This window comes from Vidua chalybeata, chromosome 12 (assembly GCF_026979565.1).
Source record: "Vidua chalybeata isolate OUT-0048 chromosome 12, bVidCha1 merged haplotype, whole genome shotgun sequence".
Lineage (NCBI taxonomy): Eukaryota > Metazoa > Chordata > Aves > Passeriformes > Viduidae > Vidua > Vidua chalybeata.
Window position 1 is genome coordinate 6,038,496 of NC_071541.1, and position 16,114 is coordinate 6,054,609.

Consider the following 16,114-nt stretch of genomic DNA (forward strand, 5'->3'; position numbering starts at 1 on the left):
ATTCAGTTGCTGGGACAAAACATGAACCCAAGATTCTGGTCTGATGTAAAAGCTGACAAGGAAAGAAAGCTCTTGCCTTGTTCTGAGCACGAGAAAGGGCTGATTGTATTCACCAGTCAGGTGCTAGAGCAGCAGCATCATGGAAAAAACCACAGTGGGAGCAGAGGATTTCATCAGTGGTAAATGGTGACTTGGCTGCTGGGTCTTTCCTTCCCCTTTTTACCTGTAGCTTGGTCAGTGGAGTGAAGTGTGTTAGATGTTCCTGGTCCAGAACAGGCTGGCAGCAGCAGCTCCAGTTGCACAACAGGGTTCTGGTTAACCCCTTTCTGCACCAATTCTGGCATGGTGCTCAAAATCTCCTCCTTCTGGCCAGGCTGGAAGGGCTGTGTAGACAAACACTGCCATTTATTCATGCCAGTGATTTCTCTCTCACTGGTAGAGATGCCAGGCTTGGGGAAGCAGCAGAGATCTGCTGGCTTCTCTCAACCACATAATCCACACTGCTGAGCTGAGGGGGGAAACCTGATGTTTTGCAAATTGGGCCTGTGGCAGGAAGCAGAGCCCTGGCATGCTGAAGAAGCCACTGCCAGGTGCAAGAGCTCCTGAAACCTTCCATGTGTGATACCATTGAGAGTCTCCACGTCCTGCTGCTGTCTGTCCATCTTGGGGTGACATCCAAACAAACAGAGGGAACATGCCTTCACCAGTTGTGGCAGGAACTCTTATGTGTGGAATCAAAAGGAACTATTTATTTTCTCAGCCAGGTTTAGGATTACTTTTGAACAATTTTTTTTTTTTTTAAAGCCAAATTCTTTAATAGCAGGTGAGGACATAATTTTGACCAGATGCCAGTTCTTCATAACTAACACTATAGCTTCTTTAGGAATGAAAGTATGTTGTCCCATACCTTCAAACTCATTAATCTTTGCTGAATTTTTTCCAGAGCTTGCCCTCTGCCCACTCACACAGCTAAAAGATAGACAACACCTTTGCCAAGTAAATGACACTCGCAGTGCTTTGGGAGTATGTGTCTGTTTGGACTTAGGTTTTGGCTTTGCTGTGAATTTCATACAAGCCCTAGACACATTTTTAAGCAGACTCGTTAACAGGCAGTACTAGAAGAGGAATTGGAGGCTTGAAACTCAGTGATTTTTTTTTTCTCCTCTGTACAGTGAAGAATTTCAGTGCTTGTTCAAAGCTGTTTCACTTTTTCAAAAGCTGAGCAGCCCAAACCCTCACATCTTTTGAAGTGAGTTGTACTCCCAGGTCACTAAGAAGGTGGTTTTGAAAATCTGGTGCCTGTTGCTACTCTGAGAGGTCCCTCATTTGAGAATCCAGGCTGGCCTTCCACAGCAGGGCTTTATTCTGGGTGGTTGCACAGTGTGTGAGGGGGCTGCAGTAGCTTCCCAAGGCTTGCCCTCAGTGTCACATCTCCAAAGCCTCATCTGCACCTTGCTGGGAGAGGAGAGCAGCTGCCTTCCTGCCAGCTTCCAAACTGCAACAGCCACAGTGCTTCAAAAAATCTCCCAGACCAGAGATAATGCAGGCAAGGAGAAGAGATAGATGGAAAACTAGGGAAAAAACCCAACCCTCCAATAGTCTCTTGTAAGTGGAGAGGATTCAAGGCAAACTCTGCTCCTTCACAAAGGGAGTGGGAGGAAGGAAAGGTGGCTGGTTTACAACAGACACCTCCTTTCTGTGGGTGAAAGGAAGCATTCAATTGCCTTGTGGTGAAATGCTTTTGGCTCTGGACTGGGGTGGAGCCGAGGCACCCACACCCAGAGCCTGGGGCTGGCTGTGCACAAGTGCAGAATGATAAGACACCTCCTGAGCACAGAAGTCTGCACCCTGCCAAGAGCGTGTGTGAAATCCAAAATCCATCTGTGTGACATCACTCTGCACCTCGCAGGGCGTGGGGAGCAGGGCTGTTCCTCCCCTGCTGTTCCCTGTGAGCCTCAGAGGGAGTGAGGATTGAGCACAGCCACCTGAGCCTTGCCTGTACCTGTGGGGACACAGGGCTGGTGCTCCCAGAGCCTCACCCAGCTGCATGGGAGCAGGAGGAGCTCTCCCTGCTGGGGCTGGCACAGTGTGTGTGCTGGGTTGTTGCTCTCAGTCACTCCTGGGGCAGCCCTCTCTCTGTAGCCTGCACAGAAAATTTCCCCATAGCTGGTAGCAGCTGCCTCCTGCTCCTTAGTGTCACCCAGGCTTCCCCATGGGTGTCTTGGGGCAATACCTGCAATCTTATTTCCTCATCCACCCAGTACATCACCTCGTGTCAGGTGGGTGTGGGAGGCGGGCACTGCTTGGCACAGAGGAGTTTGGAAAATACCAAATGGATTGACAAGAGCTGTGGTTGCATTTTTCCCCTCAGGATACTCTCCTACAACAACCTAACAAGGCTGGACGAGGGAAGCCTGGCAGACCTCGGGGGACTGCACGTGCTGCGGCTGAGCCACAATTCCATCAATCATATTGCAGAAGGTGCTTTCAGGGGACTCAAAAACCTACGTGTCCTGTAAGTCGCTCTCAGCTTTTGTCAGACCACACCCATGTTGCCTCCACAGTTCGTGTTCTGCCAGATGGTTCTGCTTTGAAGATGCTTTGGGTGCCCATGTCTGGCAGTTTCAGGTTGCTGAAGCCACCTCAGCTGACCAAAAATCCCTGAGGTCTCATTCCTGCAGCTAATGGCAGTATTTCTCTTGCTATCACGCTGACTTTAATTGAAATTCTTAGAAAAGCTTCGTTTCTTTTGGGTCATTCTGCACTCAGAAGGAGCAGGGAATGATTCCTTGCACTGACAACAGTGGAAATTTGAATATCCTCTTAAATGTGCTATTGAATACTTCTGTGTTGTGTTTTCTTTTTTTTAATGAATATTAAATATAAAATTATGATTAAATATAAAATTATTATTATCATAAGATAACGTTAAGAAAAAAAAGGCAAAACAAAGAAATGTAGAGGTTAGGCTTGAGATTTGACTATACCAGAAGTGTAACAACACATGAAGCTTCACCCAGCCTTCAGTCCAGTCATAGAAATAAGAAGCTTTTGCAGGTACCATGCAAGTAAGCAGAAGTCTTTAATGCAGTTGAGCCCATGAAACATTCTGTGCTCTGATTTTCATGGTAAACCCTGAAAATCCAAAAAGTTGCCAAGGGCAAAGTTTTGTGTGCCCTAGTACTGAACTGCAGAAATGCTCCATCCAGTGCTGGCTGTGGCCATTTACCACAGACTTTTATTTTAAAACCACTGACACAATATAATACCTGGAGATGGGAAATGAGCTTGCCTAGTCCAAATGTCAACTTGTAAGGTTTTAGGAGTAGCAGAGCCCATTAGACACATCAGTGTGGCCTCCTGTGGGGTGCAGCTGTAGCATTGCACCATTATACACTGTTGAGAGCTGTGTTAGACTGAAATACATCTGGGCTTGTCTTGTGAACATGAGAAGATGGGGGATCCAGTTCCATTCCTGCAGCTGTGTTGCCTCTGTCTCCTTACTGGAACCTGCAGGGCTGCTGGCTGCTCTCCTCCTCTCTCTGAGAGCTGCAGGCTCAGCACCTTCATCTGGCACACCACAGAGTTCTCACAGTCCTTGTGACAGCACCAGACACGTTCCCAGGCTGGTTGGGTTCAGCAAACTGATTTAATTCTTCCTCCAAAAGAAAAAAAACACACTTTGATACTTTTATTCCTTTTCAGAAGCCCATTGTGGCCTGAGTCATTAAAAAGAAATGGGAACAGAAAAATCTCCCCTCTCTACAGTACTTTTTGCATCTTACTCCTTTCTTTATTGAAGTTCATAGTGAAGGAAGTGACTGGAAAGTGAGTTCGGGTTTTGTTTGCTTTTTTTAAACTTAAGCCAAAGCCTTTCAGCCACTGGGCATTCAGAAAGGGACCTCTCTGAGGCAGCTGTCAAGACCGGAACTAAAGGTTTCCAAAGAAAAATGGAGGGGAAGGGAAGCTGGTCCTTCTCTTTGCTCTGCAGTGAATGTGGAGCCTCTTTTATGTCCAGGGCAGAGGGGGGAGGTGGAGAGGGAGTGTGTGAGCGAGCTCTAATTTAATAAAGAGGAAGGCCTATTGGGTCCTGCACCTGGTGAAAAAGAGCTGAGCATGCTTTAATTATGGGCTATTGTTGGGGAGCCTTTGGTGGGTGTGAAACTGCTGAAATGTGGAGCTATTCAAATAGAGGTCAGGCCCGGAGACCTCTGAGCACAATGATTAACAAGGCTGCGAGCATTCAAGCTCAGCCAGCCAGAAAGAATAGGAAATTGGCAACAGGGGCTGGGAGAGGAGTTGGAATACAAAGAGAGCTGGGCCAAAATACCCCACTCTTTTTTTCTCCCTCTCTCTATTTTCACTCATTTGTTAAAAAGGTTTTTATTCCTCCTTTCTAACACTAAACCTTTGAGTTGCCACTGGATGAACAAGCAATACCATTTTCTTTCCCTTTTTCAAGAAAACACAATGTGTGGCAGTCAATTAATAAAAGTGTGTGTCAGAGCTCCTACAGGCTGTTCCCACTTGTCTGTCTCTGCCATGGGAAAGGGTTTGCTGCTCCAAAGACCAGTAGCCCGTGGTGAAACTGAAGAGGAGAAATGTCTGAGAAGGGACTTTCCCTTAAAAAACAAACAGAGCAAGGGACATTGTCTTGGCAAGCCTAGGAAAAATGTAGAAACTGAGCTCCAGGAGGATGTATTTGCTCCTGTCCCACTAGGATGGTGCTGGAAATGCCAGCACATCAAAGCATTCTCCTGGGCTCATCTCTTTGGCCACCACAGCATTATGTGTGCCCACACCCATGGGGATGTTGAGTTTTTGTCATGCCTTTGGCACAGAGTAACCCACAGATCACCCTGACATCCACAGTGATGCTGGCTCAGGCCAGGGCTCTCCAGGGTCATGAGATTCAGGTCTCAGGCTTAAGCCAGCTGGGAAACAGGAATTGTGGCTTTTGGCCATCTTCCTTCACATCTTTAGTTCACCCTAAAGCAGATAAAGAAGCAAAGACTGAGCCAGCTGAGGGAAAACCATTCCCATATTGAAACTGGGGCTTTCTTTTAAATTTGTTTTCCCTTCCCGTGAGTTTACCAATACTGTGTATTTGTGCTGCCCAGAAGCCACACTGTGTTGCCTGTGTCTGGAGTGTTGCAAAATGCAGGGGGACTTGGTTTTCCTTTATTTGGTCTTAATATTTTTTTTTATCTGGAAACGTTCTGATAATCATCTTCAAAAGGTGCGAAAGGAGTACCTGAGGGCTCAGGGGTTATCTGGATGGTGAAGTTTGCTTTGGTGCTGTGTTTTGCCAGGTTTTAAATCAGAGTGATGTAACAAAACCAACAAAGCCTATTTAGTTTTTCTTTCTTTTTACTTAACATTGGAAATGATGAATTTCTGTCTGTGTTGCTGGGTATTCATTGCTAGCTGGATTTAAAAGCTGGGAGGGAAGGATTTTTAAACAGTCTGTTTAAACAGCTTTTGTGGATCTCTGTGTTTGTTCTGTGTGCTTGTTTTTCTTCAGACCTCTTTGACTCTTGTAATTGATGGTCAATTTGAAAGCCAAAAGAAGCGAACTCTGAAAAAGGAATTCTCTTTTTTTTTTTTAATGGTTATACAGAGTTAGGCTGGTGTAGTGATGCTGGCACTTTCCTTTGTTGAGTTTTCAAGTTCATTGCCAGAAAAAATGCAGCTTTGTAGAAAATACACCAAATCATCTTCCTAAGATTCAGCTATAGACAAATACGTGTATACACTGGAATACCCAAAGTGATCTTATTTCATGGTAGTAGCATTTAAGGACAGCTGTTTCTTTCAGTTTATTGGAGCACTTTATTTTCATTTTACTCCTTCTGTTTGGATGCACAGAACTAGAAAAGGACAGGAACCTACTTGGTAAAAAGTAGCTGTCTCAGAGGGTTTCAGCTAGGAACAAGCCAGAGCTCTTTGTGGAATGCACCATCCCACCATGTGTCAGTGCAGAAGTGGTTGGTGCTGCTTTGTTGCAGGACTCTGCATTTTATGGTAACTGTCAGGAGAAAATGGGAAGCTCTCATGTGGCACTCTCCAGCTTCCTCCACTTGTTTGTAACAGTGACAATGGGACTAAGGTGCTGATTCTGAGCTCTCTCTTGTCCTCTCCCCAGGGAACTGGACCACAACGACATCTCAGGCACAATAGAAGATACCAACGGAGCCTTTACAGGCCTGGAAAACCTGAGCAAGCTGTGAGTATCCCTGGGCTTGAATTCTGCAAGCCAGTTTTGTTGTGTGCCTGTGTGGGGTTGGGTCTGTCCCTTTTTATGCAAACTCCCTCACCTTGGAAAAAGACAGAAAAACAACAGAAAATCTGAGCTGTAGTAGTTTTGCAGGCTCACTGCAAGAGTGCAAATGTAGTTTTCAAGCACTGATGTTTTTAAGCAGGTATGAGGCAATTATTTCCTTTCTAAATGGTGAACAGACGGTGCCACATAGTGCAGTTCAGACACAGAGAGGAATTTAAGCTGTTTTCATGTATAAAATTCAGCACAACCATTCCTCACTTCTAAAAGCAAACAAGCGACAAAAAGGACTCCTTGCAATCTTCAGTGAGGCACTGATTGATGCAGCAAATAACAATAAACAGAAGAGAAAAATCACCCCACTTCCTGTTACAACAGAGGATTGAAGCAGGGTTCGTTTCTGTGGGATACTCTTTCTGAGAGTGATCTTTTGGGCTCAGTTCCATGTGCAGTGACAATAAAAAGCACCATGGGGCACAGGCTCTTGAAGAGATAAAAAGAATCCCAAGGCAAGCATGCGCCTTGCAAATGTTTATGGCTTGCTTGGCCTTCACAAGGATTTTCACATTGCTCTGTACAATCCCTGTTCCATTTGAAACGGGTGATATAAATCAGCCCTGTCGGAGGAGTCTCTGATGGCTTGTGACAAATCAAGAGTCTCTAATCATTACCTCTTGCCTTTGTTGAAGTTCTCAGCACCCCCCATGCTGCTGTCTCTGATGCTGGGGTGGCACAGCCAGAGGTGCAGTAAAAGTACCTCGATGGAGAGCAGATGGCTGGAATGAATCCTGGCAGGCGGGATTTTGTCACGCTCTCATCAGAGACTCCTCGGGGAGTGGGACGAGCCGTGGCAGGGTTTGTGGAGATGCAGTGCTCAGAGGAGACAAATCTGAAATCACAGACAGAGGTGGCATTTGATGGTTGCTGAGGGGAGTCATTGGGTCCACGTGGAGGGGACCAAGTTGTAGCTGCAAGTAAAGTGGGGCAGAAGGCAGAGGAGGATTTAAGGACAGCAGGAGCCAGGCAGGGAAGCAGAAGTAGCGTGGGGGTGAGAGAGAAGTCAGTAAAAATTGCTGTGCATGCAGAGTCAGGGAATCTTCCCATGACTGCCAGAAAAAAGGCAGAGGAGCAGATGTGGTGGGTAGAAGAGTCCTTGGCTGTCTGACTGAAGTGTTTGGTTTGTCTGAAGAAACCAGTGAGACCATGTGAGAGCTGGAAGGGTGATGGGAGCAGAGACTTTGTCCAGTGGGATTTGCAGGCTGTAAGGATTGGGTCTGTAGTGCTGCTTTGACAGGGGACAGAAGGTGGTGGAAGGGAGCAGACAGAGCTGTCCTCGTGGTACATCCCTCCAACAGGGCCACTGGATATGTTCAAAATTCTGTGTGCAGATAACAGAAGAGTGGTGAAAAATCCAGAGGGGACAGCATGGAAGGAAAGAGTTCAGCAAAAGGATTGACTTGGAAAGCAGGAGCAGTGAGCCCTGATGAGCTGTGGGGGTCAGGCAGAGGCCAGGAGGAACAGCAAGGAGCGGGAGGAGGAAGGAAGGGAGCAGGGGCAGCCTGTGGGGTTATGTGCTGGGAGCTCTGGGCAGAGCAGCTATTGCTCTCCCTTGTGAAATGCTGTGGCCTGATGTGATGTTTATCACCCAGCACAAGGAACACCTCCAAAAGATGGCTGGCTTGGGCTGCCAGTAGCCAAGGATGCACTAAGGGCTTGTGCAAGGCTAAGGAAGTTTGGTTTATATCTTTCTTTCCTTTGTTGACTGATGCCTGTCAGTGCACGTGGACCCGGGCCAGCTGGGTCTGGCTGAGGGACGTGTGCAGGGAAGGTCTGTGCAGGGGATTGCAGCACATTTCTTAGCCTGGAAGAGCGTGTGGATCAGGTTGGTTTGGGGCAGACAGGAGTGGTTTGATTATTTAACAGAGTGAGCTGCAGTGGGACAGACAGCTTGCTGGGATTGTTCACTGTCAGCCAGCATGTAAGGCTGAAAAACGCTCAGAACATGAAATTATTTTATTATTGTTTCTGGAGGCATTTTGAGAATACTTGTGAGTGGTCACTTTTAAAGGTGTCTCCTCAGAACTGGTTTAGCTTATCAGCACGTAAATCCCAAACTGGTGATTTCTAAGGCTGAAGTGAGTATCAGGATTTTTTTGTAAATAAAAGATCAGCCCTTTCAGCAAACATTTCACTGTGTGATTTAGGGCCTGTGTTTAAACCGTCAACCGCTTTAAATGCATTAGCATACAAAAAATAAATGGGCACTTCAGAGGAGACCTTCCAATGAATTAATAATCACCTCAGCTCTGTGGAGATTGCCTTAAAAGCTGTTCCCCTTTGATCTGGCACAGATTAGCCTCTGAAAGGATTTAGCACAGAGAGGGTTGTTCGCTGACATGAAGGTGTTAAACAGAGATGGAGAGGCCAGTCACTTTAGCCTTCTCTGAATTATATATGAAGCTCTCCAGGATGGAGAGCACAGGCCTAAATTAAAATGTTGCTTGAAGAAAGAGGGAGTTGAGAAGCACTGAAGCATAAAAAGCACTGGTGGAATCACTGTGGAACAAGGAGATTCCTAATTATTCAAGCTGCTAAATGTAACTGGCTTTTTGATGGCTCACTCAGTGAGATCTTCCTGCAGGTGCAAAACTGGCTGGAGGAGAAAACGCTGCAATGAATTGTGTGCTTGGCATGTAATCACACTGGTGCAGTCTCCAGGAGAGCTTGTGCTTGGCTCTGCCCCGTGGAGGAGGTTTAGGCCAGCAGTGGGATGGCTAATTGTGGCTGTGTTCTGCTGCCTTCACATTCCAGCCTTCCATGGCCCTTTGATGGGGGCCACTAGGTTCAAGCTCTCAGATTTGTAGAGGCTCTTAATTGAAATTAGTTGCAAGGAGCAATGAGTTTGCTGAGGCCTGACCAGATATGTGTGGCAGGTATTTCTCATGTCTAGCTATCAAGCTGTGTGCACCTACACAAGTGGTGTAGTTGTGTATTGCCTTCCCCAGATGCACTCCTTATCTTTGCACAGATAACTAAACAGGTATCAGCAGTATCTCCAATTTTGAAAGACCAAAATTCACTGAACAATAAATCTGCAGCTATCAGACCCAAGCTCAGCATATTTTTTTCAGCAGCAGTTGCCCATCTAACTTCCATTAGAATCATAAAGGTTGGAAAAGATCTTTAGGATCATCAAGTCCAACCATTAGCCTAGCACCAGCACCATGATCATCATTAAACCATGTCCTGAAGTGCCACATCCCCATGTTTTTTGAACAATTCCAAGGATGGTGCACTCTGCCACTTCCCTGGGCAGTCTACAATGCTTACAACCCTTTCTCTGAAGAAATTTTTCCTAAAATCTAATCTAAACCTCCCCTGGCACAGCTTGAGGCCATTTCCTTTAGTCCTTATTTTATCCTTACCTTGTCCTTATAACACATTTATTAGGAATATGGCTGCAGAAATCAGTGTGTATGGATACAGCCATTTGACCAGTAAATTATTTACTGCATTAATCATTCTAATGGATTTTTCAAAGTCTTCATTAATGCAACATCCCTTTTACCAAATGATGGCACACATGATTGCACACATCCTTTGGTGCTGGGGGTATTTGAAACTGGGCTTTCCTGGAGCCAATATAGAACCAAATTATCCTGACATTTGAAAAGTGCTTTGTGGAAAGCCTTGGCAAGTTCTTGGAAATGTATTTGCTCATGGAATGGCTGCACATGCTCCATCTTGTACTCCTCTCCTTTCCCTGGCCAGTAAGCAAGCAGTGGGGCCATCATAGCTGTAAGTCTTTTTGGGGTGCGGATAGGGCCTTCACACCCTAAACTGAAGGACAGTTCTTGAATGAAAACTCCAAATGAAATGCAGCAGCAGATGTGCCCTTTTTTCACCTGAGGTGTGGGTGCTGGCTTGCCCTGGACACCACATGGTGATAACTGGTGCACCTGGAGGATAAACCTTAGAGGGAGCCTGGGGAAGGAAAGCAGTTCCTAATTAATGACACTGGTTGATGTTTTATTAAAACAGGTGAGGGGACTATCCATTTGGCACAAACCCTGCCCCTGGCCATCAGCACTGGTCAATATTTATGGAGAACTGTTGCTCTGGAGATGACAGCTGGGCTGGGATCTCTCCAGCTGGCTGTTTTCTGGTGATAGTCCCCTCATGCCACTGCTGATTCAGAGGAATGCTCTCTGGTCACTGATGCAAGCAAGTTCACTCCTCAGCTCTGGATATTGCCTTTTGCTCCTTGAAATGATCCCTTGGCTATGATCTGCTGCATGATGTTGCTTTGCTGTTGTATTTACAAGGAAGGAATGAGCAGTGCCTGCTGTGTGAATGTGCAGCCCAGGGGCAGCCCTCAGCTCTGTGTGCTGGTAGCTGCTCAGGCCAAGCACCAGTGAATAAATCACCACTCTTTTCCTGTCTGGGAAGAAGTCAGAAATGAAAAGTTTGTGGGGGAGAGACCAATATCTTGTTAAACTGTCACTGTAGTTAATCCTGTCCACAGCCAGCCTGCGAAGAACAGAGGGGACCTTCTGTTACTCAGCAAGCTGGTTCCCAAGCACGGGAGCAAACCTGCCTTTTTACATGATATGGCACATTCCCTTTGCGCTGTCATCACTATTAAATTCAAATACAGATAAAAGGATTTCATTTCAGGAGCAGGAAAGCGAGTGTGCTTCAGCCCTCTTAATCTCTGTGCAGTTCAGATTTCCTGGGACTTACACTGAGAGTGTATATCAGATAAAGCCACACTAATTGTGTTCCTTCTTTTTTTTTTTTTTTTTTTTTTTTTGCCCCCCTCTCCCCATTTTCTTTCTGTTTATCTGGCACTGGATGTTTGGAAACTGCAGAACTCTGTTTGGAAACAAGATCAAGTCGGTGGCCAAGAAAGCGTTCTCAGGGTTGGAGGCTCTGGAGCACCTGTGAGTAACCCACCATGCCTCACAGTTTGGGAAGGGGGGTCTGCCAAAAGTAGCTGCTTGAGAAATCTGCTAGCAATTTAATAGTGTCTTTGTAAACTGAGAAGCCAGTCCATTTGTGGGGGCCACCTGCTTCCTTCTCATTATAAGTCCGCCTCAACTTTGGCCTTTTTTTGTGCCAGGAACAAAGTTATAGAACATATGGGAAATTTGCATGCTCTTAATTTTTGAGAGTATCACCTTGACTTGCACATTATTGCTTTGCAGGCTGTTAGCAGTGAAAAGAGGCTGGTGCAAGCATTGGACTCTCTCTCCTTTGCCCCAGCTTCCTCCTAAAGCCACATGGCAGTGACACACGTTACAGATGACTGGTTTCGATGCATCCCCACTGAACATCCCTCTTCAGCACAGCCCCCTTAGAGCCATTTGCAAGAAGTAAATTTTGGCTGCCTCTGTGTAATTTTTTTTTTTGTGTCCCAAGGCTGATGACTCCAGCAGTGATTCATAATAACCTCCTTTCTTGGATTAAGACAAGTTAAAGTATATGTGACTGTGCTCTACATGTTTTATTGGCTGTTGATTGTATGAAATGTTATGGCTATCATGAGCACACTGAGAGATTTTGGCTGCCTGACTGGGACTACATTCCCAAATAAAGGTGCCCTTAATGCTCTACTGAGATTGTCTTCTTTAAGCAGTGCTTGTCTGCCCTACACGTCACTTAGTAAACTTCAGCTCTAAGTCTGACACTATGCTTTTTCAGAGAACAAATTATTCTTTTAATTAGCAATAGTTGTGAGGGAAACCTTTGACCCCTTCCTTTGGAACCACTGGGATGTTTTTTTAAACCCAACAGTATCCTCTCCAAGCCATTTTCAAATAATTCCTCAGATGCTAATTATTGAAAGTATTTGCTTTATTTTATGTTTGCTGAAGGTCTAGCCTGGGGTACCACATTCCTGACTATCTTTGGTTATCGAGGGGGCTGAGGAATTTCTGAGCTATGGATGATGGAGGTAGCGCAGACTGAGAAAGTGTAGTGAGAAGATGGGGTAGGGAATGACTTAGTGATTCAGTTAAGTGTGATTTTTCTTGGCTGGCTATTGTTCAGCAATACTTTAATGATACAAGGGTGTTTGGAGGAACATTTCTATGCACTGTAAGTGCAGAAGGGCTTAACAAGGAGCTACCAAATCACCTGCTACTGGAGTCATTGCTTAAATCAACGTGGAGGGCTCTGTCCCAGCCATGGCATCTCCTTTTGTTGACACTGCCTGTGGTTGTGCCTGCAGGAACCTCGGGAACAATGCCATCCGCTCCATCCAAGCCGATGCCTTTGCCAGGATGAGGAGCCTGCGGCAGCTGTAAGTGCCTGCCCTGCTCACACCCTTAGGCAGGAGGGAGGGATCCTCCTGACCCTGGGCATGAGCAGCAGCACAGGTGTTATCCACATTACCACTCATTCATTTCCCCCTCCCCTGTGTGCTCCTCTGTGGGGTATTTTTACACATGAGGAGCTGTCATTGCATGTAACAGTGAGTGAAATTAGATCATCAGAACAGGTTCTTCCAGCAGGTTTGTGCCTGTGCAATTATTCATCTCCATTCAGGAAGACCAGCCCTGGTCCTGTTAGCCTGTTAGCCAGCTCTCCTGCTCACAGCATGGTGGATTTAATTCCCAGTGGCCCACCTGCTCCCTTGCTGTTTAGGGTTCACACACAGGACTGATACTGCAGTGATAAGCACCATTTGAACTGCATCCACTTGTCATTCAGCCTTCTGGTGTAAAAATACGGATGTGTTATCAGAGCTGCTGCTTGTGCTCCAGGCTGGGGCTCTGCACTGTTATCAGACACTGTTTCCACTCTTGCCTGGTTTCCTTTTCTCTTCTTCCCCATAAATATTTAATCCACTGTCAGTGTGTTGCTATGCCCCAGAGTAGTGCAGTGTCTGTGGAACACAAAATCATTTATTTGGTATTTGGGCAGGTGCAGGTTCTTGCTCCTGACATTGGAAATGGGAATCAGATGGTCACTGCTGGCAGTGACACTCGATACCAGTGACTGGGAGTGAAGAAGATAAACACTGTGTGTTTGTTATGTGATTAAAAACTTTATCTTCTGCACTGGCACTTGAAACAAAATTGAAATGAAAGATTGATCTTATTAGGAAGAGATAGTGAGATCCCAGATATTGTGAAGGAATGTTTATAAAATGGAGAAGTTCAGATAGGGGATATTTACATGCAGAATGCATTGTGCTGAAGGATCCTGACCTGTTCCAAGTAGCCAGGAGGGTTTTATGCCATCATACACGTTAGAGGCTACACATCTTTGAAGAACAGGAAAGTGGACAGCTTTGAAAAATCAAATCCCTATATTCCCTCCCTCTCCAGTCAATTTTTTTCTTTTTCCCTTCCCTGCTCATTTTGAACTTCAGGATTTCCTGAGGTATTGGGTAGAAAATTAGCAGGAGATTCACATCTTATAGTGCAGTGCTGGAGTTGGGATTCTGCTGTGCTCTTGATACCCTGCTCTTGCATAGCTTGTAGGATTGCAGGACAGGAGCTCTCTCTGGGGCATTTTCCAGTCTCTGAGACATCCTCACATTCAATTCCAAGGATCAGACTGAGTTTTGCAAACCAGACCAAAGTATGAATGCCCTGTTTGTGTAAATTTGCAGTTCTTCACTGGCCTTAGAGTTATGCTGAGCCATAATTTGGCCCAGAATATTAAAAAGAACCCACATTAACCCCAAAGCTCCCTTTTTCTTTGCCCCTTTTTCACACCTCTTTTCCTAACAGAAGGTGCTAAGCTACTGTTGGATTAGAGAATTGCAGAATCCTACAATGGTGGGGCTGGAACTCAGGACGCTGAGAAATGTTTGTGTTTTGTTTTCCCGACTAGTTACTGTTTCTGTGGGGTTTACACAAATGTCTTTGGTCATTTCTGCTCTGCTGTGGAGGGAACTCGAGGCCTTACAGTGGAAGCTGGGTGTCCTCTCTCTCTCTGGTCAGCAGCTAAGTGCTGAATGTGGTCCCCAGCGTGGTTAATAATTACAGGGTGCTGCAGAGTGTCACTGCAGTACAGGAGGGGGTTTCTGTGTGTGGAGATGAAATGCTGTCTAATTGTGTCATGCCTGTAACCTCTTTAGTGCCTCGAGGACATCCCTGCAGTCCTTTTTCTTCCTTCCACCCATGCTGGGGGGGGCAGGAGTAACGTGTTTAACATGAAAGGGCTGTGAGCTTCCCAGCCTTCCCTCCATGCAGGGCTCACAGCAGGCTCGTGTTGGTTTTGTTTCCCTGCAGCCACATTAACAGCGACAGCTTCCTCTGCGACTGCCAGCTGAAGTGGCTGCCCCAGTGGTTGGTGGAGAAGGAGCTGCAGTCCTTTGTGGTGGCCACCTGTGCCCATCCTGAGTCACTGAAAAGCAAGAGCATTTTTGCCATCCAGCCAGAGAGTTTTGTGTGTGGTAAGTCTTGCCTGCGTGTTTTGAGGTTGTATGAAGGGTAGGAGTCACTTGGGAAACATTTTCTTTGAGTACCAGCATGTTATTATGAGAGGGTTTGTGTTTTGTTTTGTTATTCAGTGGGATCAAAGGAAGCCCAAGCCTGCATTTAAAAAATTTGTCATTGGCTACAATTTATTTCCCACTAAAACCACACACTGCATTGCTTGCATCCAGAGTATTCCTTACAGGGCTCCCTGAGTATTAAATCAAAAGGGACTAAGGCCTGCTCCACTTCCAGATGGGGCTGCACAGACACTTCCCCAGTTCTCTCAGTTTGATAGTATCAGGACTGCAGCTGTAATTTTTTACCTTCTGCAGTGTTCTGAGCTCTTCTGTGGATTTGTGTTCTTCACCCATCTTTTTTCCCTCTTGGAGACAACAAAGAGTTAAAAACAAAACCCAGAGGAGAATCTTTCCATCACAGCTGCTTTCTTTGGGGCCAGTAAGGCCCACCCAAATACTTCAGTTGCCTCTGCTGCACCTGAGCTATGGTTTCAAGGCAGCTTTACTTAATACCAGCACACATAAACATCTACTACCTTTCTCATAAAGAAAAAGAAATTTAAATCATCAGAAGAGGCCAGATCAGTGCTGCTCAGGCATATCCAGGTTTTGGGGAAAAGAAAGGCCTGGTTTGGGAGCCAAACCCTGTGCAGTGGAGCCAACCAGTGAGGATCCTGGGAGGAGCTGCACATGGCTGTTAGAAGGAAAAATGAGCTTTTGCAAACACTCTTTAACTGAGCTGAATGCATGACTTGCACTGAACACGGAGCAGAAGCTTTGTTCCAGTGTCCCTCCTGATCCCCCAGTGACAAGCTCTGCCTAGGTGGCCTCTGTCTGAGCAGGCTGTCAGGGAGGCTTGCTGTGCTCATCTGGAAGAAGAGATCCTGAAAGCTCCATCCCCACAGCAACATCACAAAGCAAAAGCAGCTTTGCTTCCCAGTGCCTGCCAAGTCCTCCAGGCACTAGTAGTCCTGGTTCCAGAGGCCTGGCTGTTTAATTAAACCTTAGTCAAATATTAAATTACACCATTTGTAGAAACCTAATAAATGAATCTGCTTGGAACCTTGCTAAAACCAACAGTCTTCAGGGCAGAGAGAGAGTGTGCAAAGCTTTCCACCCCGGTCGGGTGACAGGCAAATACAGCTGCTTCTGCTTTGACAGCATGGGCTGCATGGAGTCCTTTAGGGTGGAAAAGACCTCTAAGATCTTGAACTTACTTACCATTAACTTACTACAGCCAAACACACCACTAAACCACGGCCCTGAGTGCCACATTGACACTTTTAAATACCTTTTAAATATCTTTTAAATACCTCCAGGGATGGTAACTCCACCACCTCCCTGGTCCCTGGGCAGCCCGTTCAGGTGCCTGACAGCCCTTT

The 16,114-nt window shown here is 46.1% G+C and overlaps 1 protein-coding gene across 1 annotated transcript in view; it reads left to right on the plus strand.

Annotated features, from left to right (window-relative positions):
* LRIG1 (leucine rich repeats and immunoglobulin like domains 1) overlaps positions 1-16,114 on the plus strand; it is a 92,121-nt gene that overhangs the window by 64,861 nt on the left and 11,146 nt on the right. Inside the window, 5 exon segments of the mRNA XM_053954038.1 lie at positions 2,372-2,515; positions 6,146-6,226; positions 11,152-11,223; positions 12,513-12,584; positions 14,527-14,690. Coding sequence (XP_053810013.1) covers positions 2,372-2,515; positions 6,146-6,226; positions 11,152-11,223; positions 12,513-12,584; positions 14,527-14,690 — 533 coding nt within the window.